The 18,349-nt window shown below is 42.9% G+C and overlaps 1 protein-coding gene across 1 annotated transcript in view; it reads right to left on the bottom strand.

The window, feature by feature from the left end:
* Window positions 1–435: 435 nt before the first annotated feature.
* CDH1 (cadherin 1) overlaps window positions 436–18,349 on the bottom strand; it is an 82,522-nt gene continuing 64,608 nt past the window's right edge. Inside the window, exons 9-16 of the mRNA XM_058706159.1 lie at window positions 17,474–17,656; window positions 15,702–15,946; window positions 11,820–11,965; window positions 8,462–8,686; window positions 7,917–8,147; window positions 4,886–5,016; window positions 3,138–3,281; window positions 436–2,213 (exon numbers count right to left, since the gene is read on the bottom strand). Of these exons, the coding sequence (XP_058562142.1) occupies window positions 2,004–2,213; window positions 3,138–3,281; window positions 4,886–5,016; window positions 7,917–8,147; window positions 8,462–8,686; window positions 11,820–11,965; window positions 15,702–15,946; window positions 17,474–17,656 (1,515 nt within the window). The 3' untranslated portion in view covers window positions 436–2,003. The remainder of the gene's footprint in view (window positions 2,214–3,137; window positions 3,282–4,885; window positions 5,017–7,916; window positions 8,148–8,461; window positions 8,687–11,819; window positions 11,966–15,701; window positions 15,947–17,473; window positions 17,657–18,349) is intronic.

The raw sequence follows: 18,349 nt of genomic DNA, 5'->3' as shown, positions 1-18,349 counted from the left end.
TGTCCTGTGCATTGCCGGACGGTCAGCAGCATCCTTGGCCTTGACTTGATGTCATCACAATCAAAGTATCTCCAGAAATTACACAAAGTCCTCCGGGAGAGGGAGCCATACTCTCCCCCAGTGGTGAACCACTGGACTGCACAAACTTTTTGCTGACTGACTGAATTTGTCTGAAGCTCTACTAGGTCCCTCAGCAATGCCCACAGTAGTTTTTCCATTAAGAAGAGAATGTTAATGGCTTCTCCACATACCATACGGACAGTTTTCAAGTAAAGTGAATTTGTAAATGCAGTTTCCCACACTCTGCCCGCAATAGAAGGACACAAAGTTCTGGAGGAGTCATTTCAACATGAAGCTTCCTTCTCCATGTTTTGAATAAGCCCAAGTACCACTGGTCTTGCATGGAATTGTGGCTAACCAAATAAAACATGTGTCTGACAATGTTTAACAAAATTCTTTAATAAAATTTATAAAAATGAATATTTAAGAATTCTCTCAGCTTGAATTGTTTTCCTTTTCCACTCCCAAAGAAAATACAAAATTATCAACACCCACACACATATATACTCAAAACTATAGTGACATTCTCTATACAGGACTACATTCGAGTTTAAATTGTTGAAAAATCAAGACACTTCCAAGATGTGATTGCAGGGATGATTTTTTTTTCTTCAAAAAACACCTGACAGACAGTAAAGCAATTTAGATAAGATTATTTTCCATGGTTGTCAAAAGGTTCTTGAAGTTCACATTTCAACTAAAAGAAGATCCAAATCAGAGTTCTCCCCACACTCCCCTTACTAACACATTTTAGGGCCATATTTTCTTCCTGCTCCTAAGGAAAATAAATTGGATTTCCTGATATTGTTTTCTATGCATGCTTGGAATTTCGGGCAGATGTTTCCAGATCAGCCAGCATATCCTGTGGACATCAACAACAGCAGACACTTGGGGGGGTTCTGGGCTGTCAGGAAGAAACTCTGGTAGCAGGATCCTGATTGGAGTCACATGTTAAGATTCTTCCATTCTTTTTCAGGACTAGAGGCAGAGCCACCTCAACCATCCTCAGCCTCAGTTTCCTAAATTGCCAGGCTCAACAACTTGTCTCCTGCCACCTTCAAACCCATTTTTCACGTTGCTCCCCGCTGGGACAGACACCTTCTGTCTTTGGCTGCAGCACTCGAGGCACTACCGTAAGTGTTGGAATAGATCGCTCTCTTGTTTGAGTGTTAGATGAACATTAGATGTGGAGTGGCACCGGAAAACTCACCACCCTTTCTGGTCAAGGCTTCCTGTTTAGAACCAGATCACCCCAGTAATGACATACACATAACAAACATTCTTATGCACAACAAGTAAGTGGATGGATACCTATTTCAAGTTATATACTCAGAAGATTAAAGGTCTTAAGAGTAAATAATACCCAGTCACACTATGGCCAGACTAAGACCACACTTATCCTGAAAGGGCCCCACAATTTCTGCATCAGAGAACCCCTGTCTGGGGCAATGTAGGTTCAGAAGGAGTAAGAGTGGATAGAACAAGGAGTGCTGTGCAGTGATAGGAGGAAAAAAGTACACAAATTAAAAATAATTACACACACACACATACATACATACACGCACAAAATAATAGGGCAGTTGACCCCTTCCTTCCCTTAAAAAATGAGACGAAAACCCTTAAGGAAATCTGCAAGTTGCTAGCAGAACCTTTTGAGGCTGAAGCTATTGTTCTGAAGTATTAACATATGGGGGTCTTTGGGACAGCATCACCACTTAAAGAGTGAGGAAAGAAAAAAAGATTCAAAAATTAGGGCAAAATCATTCGAACACACACAGATTAGATCTATAAAGTGGAAATCCCAACTATCCTAACTGCATCACCGAGCAGTCTCTCTTCCCCAGAAAGTCATCTCAAGTGAAAGGAGCTGAGAAACCATGAGCCCTGCATTTTCTATCACACGATGTAGGGGCCCATCTCCTTCCTCATTTGTCTCGAGTCCCCTAGTCATCCTCACCACCTCCGTACATGTCTGCCAGCTTCTTGAAGCGATTGCCCCATTCATTCAGGTAGTCATAGTCCTGATCTCGGTCTGATTCCGAGGAGTTTAAGGAGCTCAGACTAGCAGCTTCAGAACCGCTTCCTTCATAGTCAAACACAAGCAGAGAGTCGTAAGGAGGAGCAGTGGGGTCACTGTCTGCTGCCTTCAGGTTCTAAAGAAGAAGGAAGACGATAGGATCTTTCAATGCAAGGAATCGCACACCTGTCATCTGAGGCAAGATGCCTCCTCTAGGTGCCTCGAGCAACGAGTCACACATGACCTTGCAACCATCCTGCGACACCAATAAGGTAAATTTATACAAACAGTCAAGGAAGACAAATCTAATATATATTTCATGAAAAGAGAACATTACAGGTAAATTGCAGAATCTTTTCCTCTATACTAATGATAAGTTATGTGTAGGCAGGAGACAAACAAGCCCGTCAGGATGGACAGAGGCTGAAAACAGTCATATTGTAACATATAGAATAAACTCCCTACTTGGCAGTAACAGTTTGCTTGAATGAAAATTTTTGGCTTCTACCCTACCCTTCCTACTTCTTCTTGACTGGAATACAGACCCAAGGCCTGGAAGTGTGGCAGCCATCTTGTGCTCATGAGGTAACAAGCACAAAAACAAGGTACCCTCTGTTATATCTGTTTAAGCTCCTGGAATTTAAAGCTGAATGCATTTCTGACATATACAAAAGGATGCTATTTTTCTGGCCCTTAGGTAGACTTATGATACACATTTAATATCACATCCCAACCAGGAGTGGGATGCAGGGGCAAAAAGACTCATTAGTGAAACCAAACTGGATCTACTTTGAATTCCTTTAGCTTCATGTCTACTTTTACTAAATCCTTTCAAGTCATTCTTGGTTTTGCCATATGGACTTCGCAAATTCGCTAGGAACAATTTGAAGTGCTCTAAGTTCTGAAATTCAGATGAGACACAAATAAAAAATAGCAGTCAGGGATGAGACAAGGAGAAAACATAAAGCAAAGAATCTAAAGACTTTTTCCTGACTTTCAACACAACTGTTCCTGAGTTTAGAGATGAATGGCACCATGGCTTTTGATTTTGCTAACTTACTTCATCAATAAAGTTTCCAATTTCATCAGGATTGGCAGGGCGGGGCCGGTACTGGGGCATGCTCAGGAGGGTTGGTGCCACATCATTGCGAGTCACTTCAGGCCGAGCATCCAGGCCCCTGTGCAACTGGCTCAAGTCAAAGTCCTTTGGAGAAAAAGGTAAAAATAGACCCGAGTAAAAAGAAACAGTCACAAATAAGGGGATATATTTGGATTATAGATTCTGGTATCAGATAATACCCTGTCAACTGCATAATAGTTGCAAGCATTTGCCAGTGTAAACTAAAATGACAATTTTCAACCTAAGAGTTTTCACAATAGCCCTAGAAGGAAAGACATCAGGGGTGCCTTGGTGGCTCAGTCGGTTGAGCGTCCGACTTCAGCTCAGGTCATGATCTCAATGGTTTGTGAGTTCAAGTCTCACATCAGGCTCTGTGCTGACAGCTCAGAGCCTGGAACCTGCTTCGAATTCTGTGCCTCCCTCTCTCTCTGCTCCTACCCCACTCACACTCTGTCTCTTTCTCAAAAATAAACAAAAAAAAAAAAAAAAAAAAAAAAAGGAAAGACATCAAATGATCATGAGGAGCACCTGTGGTAAGGATGTAGGCTGTTATACCTTATTAACTAAGTCCTAGCCAGTCCACAGATTCTTGTGAGCCTAGCTGCCATATACTCAATACCTGTGTCCTTCACAAAATTCATACGTTGAAACCTAATGCTCAAGGTGGTGGTATTTGAAGGTGGGACTTTTGGGAAGTGATTACGTCAGGAGGGTAGATGGAGCCGTCGGGAAGAGGACTGGTGCCCCAATAAAAGACACCCTAGAGATTCCTTTCTGCCGTGCGAGTACATTATGGCTGATTATGAAGGAGGAAGCAAGCCACCACCAAACACCACATCTGCTGGTGCCTTGATGTTAAACAACCCAGCCTCCAGAACTGTGAGAGGTGAATTTCTGTGGTTTTTAAGCAATGTCTGTGGTATCTTGTTATAGCAGTCCACACAGACTAAGACAGTAGCTGAGACCAGCAGTTGTCCCACAAATGGCTGAAGGACATTTCTCTGTACCCCTTAATATGTTGTGCAAAACAGGCATTGAAATTCTAATCAATGGCTATTCTTCCAGACCACATCGCTCAGCAAATGTGCTCATGCATGGCGGGAGTCAAAAGCAGAACTCTGAGATGGGGCCCAAGGTTCCCTTTCTAGATAGAATACACTTTCAAAAACTCTCCAGAAAGGTGCCCGGCTGGCTCAGTCAGTAGAGCATGTGACTCTTGATCTCGGGTCCCTGAGTTTGAGCTTCACGTTGGGCATTAAGATTACTTTAAAAAACAAAAACAAAACAAAACAAAAAAACTCTGGGGCAAGGTAAGATCATCTCCAAGATCAGGGAAAATAAAGAAGGCCTGAAGATTTAACATCTACAAAAAGAAAAGCAAAAGTTTAGCATATCTATAAACTCAAGGGACAAAATATCACAACAGATTAATTGCTTTATGTCTAAATAATTTGAAGTTCATGTCCTGAGAACAGCCATGAGGAGAACAGGCTTGAGTCAGACTACCTGGTTTGACTGCTTCGTACCTGTGTGACTTTGGGCAAGTTATTTAACTGCCCTTTGCATCTGTCCATTCATCTGGGCGCTGAACAGAACAACGGTATTTTAAATGCCTACCTTCTCCTAATCATTGCTTCTTCCAAATAGAGATCACCACATAGCTTTGTGCCACAGTTTTAAAAAGGTACCTGATCCTCTTCTCCACCTCCTTCTTCATCATAGTAATAAACATTGTCCCTGGTGTCATCTTCTGGGGGTAGCAAGGGCTCTTTGACCACCCCTCTCCTCCGAACAAACAGCAAAAGCAGCAGAATCAGGACTGGTGTGGGGAAGAGAGAACAAGGAGAGCCACAGGTCAGGAAGGCCATAAAAAGCAGCTATCACACAGCACCACTGCCTTGCCTACCAGACAGATGGCTGTCAGACAACCCACATGGTGATGCTCACATACCTGAAGTTAACGTATACAGTATAACATAGTGGACAATTACATGGGAATTCAAGCGTGTCTTCAACTGGACTATTTATCTTTTTTAATGTTTATTTAATTTTGGGAGAGATAGAGCATGAGTGGGGGAGGGGCAGAAAGAGAAGGAGACACAGAATCCGAAGCAGGCGCCAGGCTCTGAGTTGTCAGCACAGAGCTAGACTCAGGGCTCAAACTCACAAATTGGGAGATCATGACCTGAGACGAAATAGGATGCTTAACAGACTGAGCCACCCAGGTGCCCCTAACTGGACTTATTAAACCAGTCAGTCATTTCTCAGAATCTGAGTTAAAATGCTCCAGGCAGAGGAAATGGTAGTAAGGACAAAGGACCTGAGGCAGGAGCATGATTGGCATGATTAAGAAAAGTGAAGTCAGCATGGCCACAGCAGGGTGAGTGAGGGGGAAAGAAGCAAACAGAGGGGTGGCAGGGATATGTGAACTACTAGAAGGACTTTGGCTTTGATTCTGAGTTGGAACCATTAGAGGTTCATGAACAGGGCTGAGTCACCCTAAATGTGACTGACAGGTGCACATTATTTTTAATCAGTTCTGAGGAATGGGACACAGACCATATAATCACCTGGTATATTCCCTTATCTTAAGATAAAAATCATGTGGGCAAGCTCTACGATCTGTTTAATTTCCAAAGTTTTCATCTGATCATGGGATGTTTCTAGGGCATATATGATTAACAGCTGTTAAAAACTTTTAAACTACTTATTGTGAATGAAAAAATGATGATTCAATGTGTTTTCTTCATAGATGCTTGTGCCCAAGTACCTCTAAAGGACACCCTACAGGGGGAGGGAGGAGGGAAAGGACATCCTACTGAAACAGTATTATTGGACTGAAACAGGAGGTTGCATAGACTTGGGGAAAAGATTTCTTAGAAGTACCCAAACTCCCTATTGTTTCTGAAATCAGCAAGTTTCCAAGACTTTATTCAGATAAGCAAACTTCCTTGATCACAATCCATAAACAGGAACAGTGAGCACTTGCTGGGTCGGCCTAGACCTGCCTTGGCACCAAGGACACGGCCCTGAAGACCATATAAGATGTCAACAGTCACCATCCACGTGGAGCGTAGAGCAAGTAAGAGCAAGGAGCAGGTTACTACTTGGAGTTACTTCTTGGAGGTTACTACTCCAAGAAGATGTTACTGATCAAACGTTACTCAAATGTTACCCCTTTAGAAAAGTAACTACATATTTTTACTGCTTCAGGAAGTACCACCCCATACACTGTATCAAAACCTCAGTAACCCCAGTGGGATCCTCAAAAAGCCTGGCACAAAGCAAGCAATCGAATATTGAGGGATTACATGAACATCCACATGTCCCGGCATCTTTGTAGAATCACCTTTAGAAGGCTAAGTTCTACGCTTGCCCACAAGGAACAAGAAGCTAGAAGTGTGGATCCTGGCATTGCTTCTGCTTTCAATGTTGTTCCACATTTAAGCTTTCTGCCATGTTGTCCTTGGCCTCTGTGTCTAATAAAATATACCCCAAACAAATTGAGGTAAGGCTATTACTAAAAAATCAGTATTTTAAGTGTAAACTCCAGTCTTAAACATTTTCCTCAGAATGAGAGTACTAGTTTGTAACTGCTGTCCCCAGAGCAGACTGGCCCGTTCAAATGTGATTGGAGTGGGAAGTAAGTGGGCAGGCAGGGCCTGTGCTGATGACACAGGAAGGTGAATCAACCTCACCCCACGGTGGCAATAAAGCCATGTGAATTCTGAGGAACACAAGTCCAGAAAGCTCACTGAATTCTGAACAACACTCTCCTTCCTTCTGAGTTTTGAGACGACACAAGCAGCAAAGGGCAGGAGCAAATAAATCTGTTGAAGCAGCAAGCGGCAGGGGAAAGAACACCTGTGCTGAGTCGAACTTGAAACCCCAGAGGTGGCCCCACTGCTCCCTCTAAGAACTTTCTTCTACTCCAGCCACGTTGGTCTCCTCCCTGCCTCCCCTTCCTCTCTGTGCCTTCACTAGTGTGGGAACCGTCACGAATGCCCCTCTGTCCATCTGGATGCCACCAGTCCCTGTCCTGACCATCCTACATCTTTCACCAAACCTTCCTTGAGGCTCAATTAACAGCCCCCTCTTCTGAATGCAAAGGCATTCATGACCTGGACCGCCCCTTTCAGCCCCTAATTATACACGGTCTTTCCCCCACTCTGTCCTGATAGTCATTGATACTCACTATTCACCCTGCACTCCACCCTCACTCTCTGCCAAGTGTTAAATGGGCACATGGCCACTCAGTTAGGGTGGGACATTCTAGGTGTGGCTGTGTTTGAGCCATCGGAATGGGAGTGAAGGTGCACTTTCCAGATACGTGCCTTCCACTTCCTCTCTCATCCCTTCTCCAGGACGGAAGGTGGGGGTGGTGAGCTGGTAGCTCCGACCATGCTGGTGAGAATAGTACCCTAAAGCCTTGCTGCTCCAGGTTGCTCTAAGAACCTCCAACATTTGCACCCCCTGGGAGCTGGTGACAAAGGTGGAATGTGAGGTCCCACCCCAGATCAGAATTCTCACGCAGGCGATTTGTATGCACTGCCCTGAAGGATTCAAAGAACAACAAAATAGACGGACTGGGCCCCTGTTGATTTAATGGAACAGTGCTCCCTTCCAGTCCTGGCGAACTCAACTTTAAAATGCTCAGTAACAGATAAACCTCCCCCATTTTAGAAGCCAAAGACTGAAACGCTTGCCAGGCATACTTACTTAGTAAGGCGAGGATTCCTCCGAGAATGCCCAGAATGGCAGGAACTTGCAACCCCGCTTCAGCGTAAGGCATGGTCCTCTTGCAGTTGTTGACGACCCCTTCGCAGTCACAAACGTACACATCTAGGGTGGTCACCTGGTCCTTGTTCTGGTTATCCACGAGTTTGAGATTTATCTTGTAGTCGCCCAACTCTAAGGTTTTCTTTGGCTTCAAAATTAGAGATTCACGGGCTGGAGGAAGCAACAAAAATAAATGATGGGAGCAGGAGAAAAAGAACAAACAAACAAAACAACCTCATTCTAGAATTATTAGGGTAAAGAAAATGGAGCTGCTTGGGTGGAAGATCACTGTGCAGTATGTTACAGAGTCAGATACCAGGAAAGGAAAGGGACCTTTGGGGGAATGCCTCAAATGCAGATGGGGCAAATAAACAAGCATCAAACAAAAGAGGTGACACCTGAGAAGCTGAGAAGGGACTTTCAGAAGTGGGTGGGGGGCAGGAGCAGGGAAAAGCATGGGGTCAGAGTAAGACTCCAGTTCCCACCTTGGTCACTGTAGTCAATGGTCCAGTTGACACTTGCCCCGTGTGTTAGTTCTGCCGTGAAGGGAGATGTGTTGGGGGGAAGATCTGGATCAAAGATGTTGATGATATGAGGCTGTGGATTTTTCTGGCAGAAATCCATACTTCGAGGTTCTGGTATGGGGCCATTGTCATTCACATCAGAGAGGATAAGGAGAAGGGTTCCCGTTCCAGTAGCAAGTGGAGAACCTAAGAGAAAATATATAGGAAATACCACAGCTCAGGAACATTCATGAAGCTCTACTGCCTCGAATCAGACCAAAGGCCAATCCTGGCTTGGCTCTTCAGAGATTCATCACCAGGCCCCACCCTCCCCATCTCAGGGCATCTTCACTTCTGGTCAGGCAGCTCTCCAACACGCTATTCCTCACTTTAACAACAATTATTCAAGTTATTCCTCACACCAAGGACAGGCTCCCTACTCTTTTGCACGTACCTTTATGCATCCATTAAACTTGAACCACTCCAAGAATTCCTCTTTGCCCCCCTACCAGTTCTCCCTTTCCGAACTTCTCTGGCTTTAAGGTCATTATCAAAGGGTTGAGCTTTTGAAATTGCTACAAGTTGCAAGTTGATTTTCAAAGTAGACTTGGGGAAAAAAAGACTTGGACACTTCCATGTGCATTTCGTTTACATTCTGACATATGTATTCTACCATTTTATGCTAGCATCTAGCATAAAATGGTAGAAAGAGTAGACACTCAAGCATCGTCATTAATATTAGTGGGTTGTTTTTTTTTTTTAAAGTAGGTTCCATGCCCACCATGGAGCCCAACGTGGGGCTCCAACTCACAACCCTGAGCTGAGACCAAGAGTTGGGCACTTAACCAAGTGAGCCACTTAGGTGCCCCAATCGGTTAAGCATCCGACTTCGGCTCAGGTCATGATCTCACGGTTCATGGGTTCGAGCCCCGCATCGGGCTCTGTGCTGACAGCTCAGAGCCTGGAGCCTGTTTGAGATTCTGTGTCTCCTTCTCTCTGTGACCCTCCCCCGTTCATGCTCTGTCTCTCTCTGTCTCAAAAATAAATAAACATTTAAAAAAAAAAATTAAAAAAAAAAAAAAGAAAGAAAAAAAAATGCAAAGGACTATTATCTCAAACCTATAATCATGCTTGGGTGGCAAGAATGTGGTGATTATTTTTTCTTTTTACTCTTAAAAAAATTATGGCTTTAAAAAAAACCCCACATAGCATAAAATTTACCATGTTAACCATTTTAAAGTTCATTTTACATTTTAGGCTCAACAGTATAAGTATATTCACATTGATCTCCAGAACAGTGTCATCTTGCAAGACTGAAACTCTGTAGCCATTAAACAACTCCCTGCTTTCCTTCTCTCTCCAGCCCCCTCCCCGCCCCTTACCACCATTGTACTTTGTTTCTATGAATTTGACCACTTTCACACCTTAAGTGAAACTATACAGTATTTATCTTTTTGTGACATGGCTTTTACTTAGCATAATGCCCCCAAGATTTATCCATGTTTTAATATTCCATTGTATACATATACCATATTTTATTTATGCATTCATCCATGGATGAATCCTTTTACCTTATGGGAGAGGAAAAAAAAACAAAAAACAAAAACCCAGCAGGGGCCATTTAAATTTTTTTCTAATTAGGGGCACCTGGGTGGCTCAGTTGGTTAAGTATCCAACTTTGGCTCAGGTCATGATCTCACGGTTCGTGAGTTCAAGCCCCGCTTTGGGCTCTCTGTTGTCAGTGCAGAACTCACTTCAGATCCTCTGTCCCCCTCTCTCTGTCCCTCCCCAGCTTGTGCATGCTCTCTCTCTCGCGCTCTCTCTCTCTCTCTCTCTCTCTCTCTCTCAAAAATAAATAAACATGGGCCACCTGGGTGGCTCAGTCAGTTAAGCGTCTGACTCTAGCTTAGGTCATGATCTCTCGGTTTGTGGGTTCCAGCTCCACGTCAGGCTCTGTGCCGACAGCTCAGGGCCTGGAGCCTGCTTCAGGCTGCAAATGGGACCCAGGCAAGGTCTAACTTGCCTTCCTCACTAACTCCCAAATTACAGCTCCAGGGACAGGCTTTAAATTCTAACAGGTTTATCTTTCCCCAGCACATTCACAATGTGATGGAGGCTGCATCATTCAACAGCCATCCGCCCAGCCCCATCATGGCCTTACTCGCTTTGCTGTGTTTTCTAGATTGTCAACTACTTCAGAAAGCTGGTAAGTTAGTGAGGGAAAGAGACTCATTCACAATGTCAGGAAGTGAGTAGGTTCTAACAATAATTCTATTTCTAAATATCTAGCCAGGGGAAATACTTGCACATAGAGGCATGTACAAGGATGTTTACGTATGAAAGTCTTGGAAATAATGACCAAGTAGAAACCATCCCAGTGTTCTTTAATGTGTGAATAATTAAATTATGCTAGATCCAGGTAACAGTTTATTATTTTTTAATTTTTTAAATTTATTTTTGAGACAGAGAGAGAGAGCGAGAGCATGCGTGTACAGGAGAGGGGCAGAGAGAGAGAGAGAGAGAATCCCAAGCAGGGTCCACGTTGTCAGGGCAGAGCTCATTGTGGGGCTCAAACTCACGAACCACGAGATCATGACCTGAGCCGAAATCAAGAGTTGGATGCTTAACATACTGAGCCACCCAGGCAGCCCTAGGTAACATTTCTTTACTACCAAGAGGTAAATCTATAAAGTGCCAAAGTAAATCTGTGTCTTAAAGACATATTGTAAATAATAATAAATTACATATCAAGTAAATGAAAAATTTAATAGAAATCAACATGTATAAAATAATGGTTTTTACAATAAAACCAAGCTATAAACTAGATAGTGGCTTTATAATAAACTATAATTCATATGCAGAAAAATGAATTCAAACACACAGAAACAGCCTGGAGGGAGTCACATTTCACTAATAATGATGATGATAAAAATAATGATAGTCCTTATAGAGTAGTACTATGTAGCAGACACTCTTCTAGGCATGTTTACATAAATGAATTCATTAAAAATCTAGATGGGGTATTATCATTTTGTCAGATAGAGGAACTGAGGGACATAGAAATAAGCTTGTAAGTCCAAAGTCACATAGGTATTCTGTCTTAGGCTCTAGACCCAGGCAGTCCGGCTCCTGTGGGGAAGGAGTGGGTTCAGGTATAAAGAGGGAATGGTGAAAAGCACTTCTACTTGACCTAAATTATTTGTACCCTTTAAAATCGTATGCTTTTTAAGGATAAAAGAGGAAGAATGAACTCTTGCCTCTAAAAGAAAGGTGGGGGGCAAAGAAGCAAACGAGCCGGGAGGGTGAGGTGGCCAAGGCCAAACCCTAAGAACATCCTTACCATTGTCAGTGGCGATAATGAGGGCCGTGTACGTGCTGTTCTTCACATGCTCAAAGTCCTCTCTGTCTAATTCAGCCCGAGTGAAAATGGCACCAGTGTCTGGATCAATCGTCAGCCAGTTGGCAGCATCCCTCCAAATCCGATACCTGAAAAGGCACAAGCTCTGGCTTAGAGTACAAGAGTGAACGGCACATAGCTAAGAAGGCTAAGGTTCCTCTTTGTTCGTCGTTCACATCTACAGGAAAGTGTGACCATCCATGTCCCCTTCACCTGGATTCACCCATTGTTGAACCATTTGAGAGCCATCATGTTCTCTTACTCATAAATACTTTGGCGTATTATCCCCTCAGAACAGAGGCATTCTATTATATAATCACAATTGGATTTTTAATTTCAGGAAATGTAACATTTAATATATGGTACATATTTAAATTGTCGATTTCCCCAAAACTGTCCTCCGGAGCATCCCTGCCCTGATTCAGGATCCATCTACGCATGACATTTAGATGTCACGTATCCTCAATTTGGAAACATTCCTTAGCCTTTCCTTTCTTTCTCAACACTGGTATTTTTGAGACGTGCAGGCCAATTGTTTTGGAGAAAGCTCCTCAATCTGGGCTCGTCTGATTATTCCCTTCTAAGTAAACTCAATTCATGTGAGGGAAAGGGAGGCAAGAGCACTGGATAAGTGATGACTGTCCTTCTCAGGAGGACATTAGGAGGCACATGACATCTGTTCTTTTCTTGGTTAACTTTGATCACTTGGATAAGGGATAGGGCACCTGATTTCTTCCCATTAAAGGTACTTTTTTCCTAAGGGGAAAAAAGACCATTAGTCTATGGTCTGAGGGGAGAAAATGTGACAATATCCTGTTCACCAACTAACTTTCACCCAATAGATTTAGTATCTATGGGTAATTTTTGCCTGAAGCAAGGAGTACTATGAACTTTAAGGTTTTTTTTTTTTAAGTTTATTTATTTATTTTGAGAGGGAGAAGCAGAATGTGCAGGGGAGGAGCAGAGAAAAAGGGAGAGACAGAATCCCAAGCAGGCTCTGGGCTTGATCCCACAAACCATGACATCGTGACCTGAGCTGAAATCAAGAGTCGGACACAACCAACTGAACCACACAGGTGCCCCTCCTTATGTATTTTTAAAGCAGAGTCTTACAGGCCAGCTCCCCAAAGGGTACAGTACTCAAATGGTGGCAATATGCCACTCAAAACCCCCACCACGAACACTTGGAAACTCATGTTGACACAGTGACTGGAGGATGCGCTGTAATACTGGCCTTTCATGGCAGGTGCCAGAGAAGCTCAAGTTCCTTCTGGCCTTACAAAGGAAGAGAAAGGTTTTATTCAAAATGCCAGAATGATTCGTTAAGCTATACCTACTTAGGAGTACCAGAAGCAGTCAATCAGAGAAAACAAAGGCATGAAAAAGAGAGATATACTGCCCAGCTATCTGCTAGGGTCATGGCAAGGCTCAGAAAAAGAAGCAAAAAAACTAAGGATAAAAGAGCCCTGGATACCTCCAGGCATATCCCCACTTCCTTAGGAGTACAAAGCCATGAACTTAGCAAGTGGTCTTTGTTCCAGGAGTAAGGGCCTCTACACACAGACTTGGTCCCCGTACTTGCCCAAAGAGAAGCTTTAAATGACCCTTACGCTACTGCAAGCTAAGGCATCAACTGGCCTGGAAACCATACAGTCCAAGGCTTCATCATTCAACGAAAACCATACAAGAGGTCTTTGGTTTCCCACTATAGCTTTCAACCTTGATTAAAAACACTTCTTACTAGCCCTAAAAGTTTGGACCACCTAGAGGACTCCTTGGATTATGAGCAGTACATTGGATACATGTACAAATTCAACACATTTGAAGTATTTTAAGATTTTAAGTAATCTGTAGACTTCACATAGGGCTTGACCTCGTGACCTGCAAGATGAAAAGTCCTATGTTCTACTGACTGAGCCAACCAGGTGCCCTGAAATTAAGATTATTTTAAAGCAAATCTCAAATGTCAAAAGATTTTTCCTGTAAATATCTTAACATATATCTTATATAGATAAGGTTTTAAAAATTTTTTTAATTTAATGTTTATTTTTGAGAGAGAGAGAGAGAACCAGTGGGAGAGGGGCAGAAAGGGATGGGGACAGAGGATCCAAAGCAAGTTCTGTACCAAGAGCAGAGAGATCCAATGCAGGAGTCTAACTCATGAACCATGAGATCATGACCTGAACTGAAGTCAGCCACTTACCCAACTGAGCCACCCAGGTGCCCCACATAAATAAGGAAATTAGAAAAAAATAAAGCATAATCATAATGCCACCAACACATCTAACAAAAACAGTAATAATTACTTACTGTCATCTAATGCCACGTCCATGCTCAAATTTCTCTGACTGACTCAAAGGTATCTTTTATAGTTGGAGTGTTGAATCTATCTTCAAGTTGTAGTCTACATATTACAATTGGTTCATGTGCTTCTTAATACTCTTTTGATCTACAGCAGTCCTCCCTGCCCTTTTGCCACTTATCCCAGTGTCATTTGTCATATAGTTCCCACATTCTGCATTTGGCCAGATTTGTGGCATTTGTTTCTTCATTCTCTGCATTTCTGCAAAATCAGATTCTAACGCTTAACTAGGTTCTGCCTCAACTTTAGTTTACTCCAAAAAAAAAATATTTCCATAGTGACGTTGTGTGCATGCTACTGAATCATACATATCAAGTGGTACATTATGTTATATTGTCCTTACTTTTTTTTTTTTTTTTTTTTTTTTAAGTAAATGTTAAATACAATCAGAAGGTTTGGGTGTTATCAGCCTGGTTCCTTCATTTAAAAATTCCCCATCACCCTTGACCTAATGACTCAGTGCTAGCAGCCTTTAAGATCTCTACCTGCACCTTTTATATAGCTCCTCCGATACAGGGCACATGTGTGGTCCAAAGGTATTCAGGAGCCCTTTCTTTCACTTAGGACAGAATCAGCACTTCCCAAACTAACCGCTGAGGCTGAAATCACACTTAAACTGTTTGAACTTCAACTTGAACCAGTCAAAAGCACTGATGCTAAAACGCAAACACCCCACCAAACAAGAACACACTCGATTACTATGCAAGACGCTATTCTGGATTTGTATGTTTTTCTCTAAATAGTTGAGAGCCTGGGGCACCTGGCTGGCTCAATTGAAAGACCATGTGACTCTTGATCTCCGAGTCATGAGTTCAAGATTGAGGGTAGAGATCACTTAAATAAACTTTAAAAGAAGACAGTTCAGGTGTCGTGACAGTTTCCCCTAAAGTACATGTTAACAGGTAGGAACCTCCCTCTCCAAGAAGAGGAAGTGGGCACATTGGCGGAGGCCCGTTACTTCTTGGAAATCATGGTATTACTAACAAGACACATGTGTCCTCTTTGGATTTGTATTCTCATAGTTTTTTCCTAGTCAAATCCAGCCCTCAAAAAATTAAGAACATTCTTTATCATACATGGTTGTGGGGTGTTGTTGTTGGTTGGCAGGTGTGGTTTCAACATCTGTGGGTGTGATTTAGATTATGGGGTGACTTCAAGTTTAAAAGGAGAAGAAATACTGAGCTACTTCTAACACAACATCATGTATGTAAATTAAAACCACATTCTTAGTACACTGCATGAGCTTGCAAACAGGAAGCAACAGTAAATCGGGAATGGCTGGCTATGGAGGGAATGGAACAAGTGTGGAGAATGAGAGTAAAATGGAATTAGAAAAAAACGGGGGGGGGGGGGGGGACTTGCACAGACCAATGATGGTAAAATGCTATGAACAAAGTATTTTATACACACACATACACTCATACTCAATTGTTGCAAGTCTGTTAAAAAATTCTCACACTTACGTTATCCTCTGTTCCATAAACTGGTCCGGATCCTCAGCAGTGTAGGATGTGATTTCCAGGCCCACACCAAAGTCTTCAGGTATGTGCACTTCCTTTTGGAGAGGCACAAAGATGGGGGCTTCGTTCACATCCTCCACGTCCACGGTGACTGTGGCTGTGGAGGTGGAGAGAATGACCTCAAACGGGGACACATTCTCCACGGCCACATACAGAATGTATTGTCGCTTGGTCTCAAAATCCAAGCCCTAAGGAGCAAAAAAAAAAAAAAAAAAAAAAAAAAAAAAAAAAAAGAAAAAGAAAAAAAAAAAAAAGAGTTCAAAAATACATTTTATGTTACTTAAAAAAATAAATAAAATTAAGTCCTTAACTCTTGCTTTTGGTTAGCAATATCCTAGGGGTTCTCAAATCTAGCTAATCTAGTTAATTAGGAAGAATTAACTTGAGAACTTTTGAAGAAAATGGAGGCCTGCACTGTAACCCAGTAAATAGCAGTCTCTGAGGGTGGGGCCCAGACATGCGTAGTTTTGAAAAGCTCCCAATGACTACCATGCAATCATAATAAAGACGAGAACCCTAGGAGAAGAATAAAAACAAACTACGGGACACGTCAAACAGCAAACCCCAGTGAACAAACACTAGCACATTAAGTCATTCATTATTCAAGGCCAGTAAGAATGTTCACATCCCATGTGACATGCCATCCATGTGACAGCAGATGGACAGAAGACCCTGCTTGTCCACCTCAATGACCTCAATTAAGTTTACTGTCAACATGCAGTTCAGATCAGTCAGCAACAAGGTCAAAGCCCAGCTGGGTCATATCCTAGCTGTGTGATCCAGGCAACTTAACTTCTGGGTCTGTTTCTACATCTAAATATGTAGGAAAAGGAATACTTCATGGAGTTGCCGTAAGGAAAAAACTGGGAACTTTGATGAAGGACTTTGTCTATGGTAGGGACTCATTTTACTAGCTTCTTTCTTTTGCTGGTAGCATAGACAATGTTGACATTGGATGGTTAGGGGGAGATAAGATTATGTAGTAAGTAATGCATAAAGTAATAATGCAGACTGGTCTGCTCACTTGCTCAAGAGTAGGTCAAAGCCTTGGGGCTGATTCAGGGATCCATTAACTCTGAGTAATCTCAACAAGTAAATCACCCAACTTCCTAAGTCTTCAGGTTTCCAAAACATTTCTCAAAAAGTCACTTGTCCTGGGGCGCCTGGGTGGCGCAGTCAGTTAAGCGTCCGACTTCAGCCAGGTCACGATCTCACAGTCCGTGAGTTCGAGCCCCGCGTCAGGCTCTGGGCTGATGGCTCGGAGCCTGGAGCCTGTTTCCGATTCTGTGTCTCCCTCTCTCTCTGCCCCTCCCCCGTTCATGCTCTGTCTCTCTCTGTCCCAAAAAAAAAAAAAAAAAAAAAAAAAAAAGTCACTTGTCCCACTTCTAAAATAATCCAGCAAAATGGCAGAGACCAGTAAACTATTTTCCCTTTTATTTGCAAAATGGATATGGAGGGGAGGAGTAGATAAATGTTTAAGGGAGCAAGCCTTTTAAAACACATGGTATTTTCTTTCTCTTCAACCTCAAGGAACTTCCTGAGTCTCACATGTGCTGGAATAGTCACTGCAAATCCCAAATGGTCCAACAGATCCTGGGAAAGCCTCCCAGCCTTACCCCACCAATGCCATCCTACTTCTACTTCTGAGAAGACACCAGTGGACAGGGGAGTTTCCAAGATGTCAGTTTCTGCATCTTGCCAGGCACCATACAAACCTTAGCTGTTTTCAAAATGCCATCGTTGGTTACTGGGTCTGTGGTGACAACAAATTGGTCATCCTTATTGTTCAATATGGTGTACACGGCCTGCCACGCTGGGGTATTTGGGACATCGGCGTCAGTCACTTTGAGTAAGGTGATTTCGACATTAGCTTCGTTCTCAGGCACCTGCCCCTGGTACTACAGAGCAAAGGAGAAAATGGACCACTTATGACATCCTGAGACCCAATAGATGAGCCAGGGCCTAGAGGGCTAAAGGAGTTCTTTCTGAGCCCAAGATTCAAGGAGAAGAGTCTTGGAGGAAATGCCCACTCCATCAGTAAAGCCTCTATTTCTTATTGGTGGAGCAGCCAATACTACTCAAGGAACATCATCCTTCATGACTACCTGAAGAAGCTTTTTAAGGACCTGGCTACCTGAGCCCCTCACAGCACACTCTGACCCAGTTGATGACTATGGTCTTAATCAAATTCAAGACACTGTGGCTTATCCATTACTCTCCTCTCCCTATCATTCCCAGTGGTACCAATAATTTTCTTACAACAAAAGTCTGGTCAGTAGAGTCCTCTGCTTAAAACCTTTGATGACATCCCCTTGCACTCAGGATAAATTCTAACATTCTTACCTCAGTCTACAAGGTCGTGCAGGACCCAGCCTCATTTAGTTCACTACACTGACTGGTTTTCAGTTCTTGCTATGCATCAAGCTTTTCACTGATTCAGAGCATGTTGCATAATGCTGCTCCCTCTGCCTGGAGCACTCTTCCATTGTCCCCTGTCCCGCGTTGGCCAACCTCCTGCCAAATCTTACTATAAATGTTACTCACAATGCCTAGGTTAGGGTGGCAGACACTGCTAATTGAATACTAATATC

The sequence above is a fragment of the Neofelis nebulosa genome, chromosome 17, assembly GCF_028018385.1.
Source record: "Neofelis nebulosa isolate mNeoNeb1 chromosome 17, mNeoNeb1.pri, whole genome shotgun sequence".
NCBI lineage: Eukaryota > Metazoa > Chordata > Mammalia > Carnivora > Felidae > Neofelis > Neofelis nebulosa.
The sequence above is the reverse complement of the archived record's forward strand: the minus strand, read 5'-3'. Positions and strand labels throughout refer to the sequence as shown.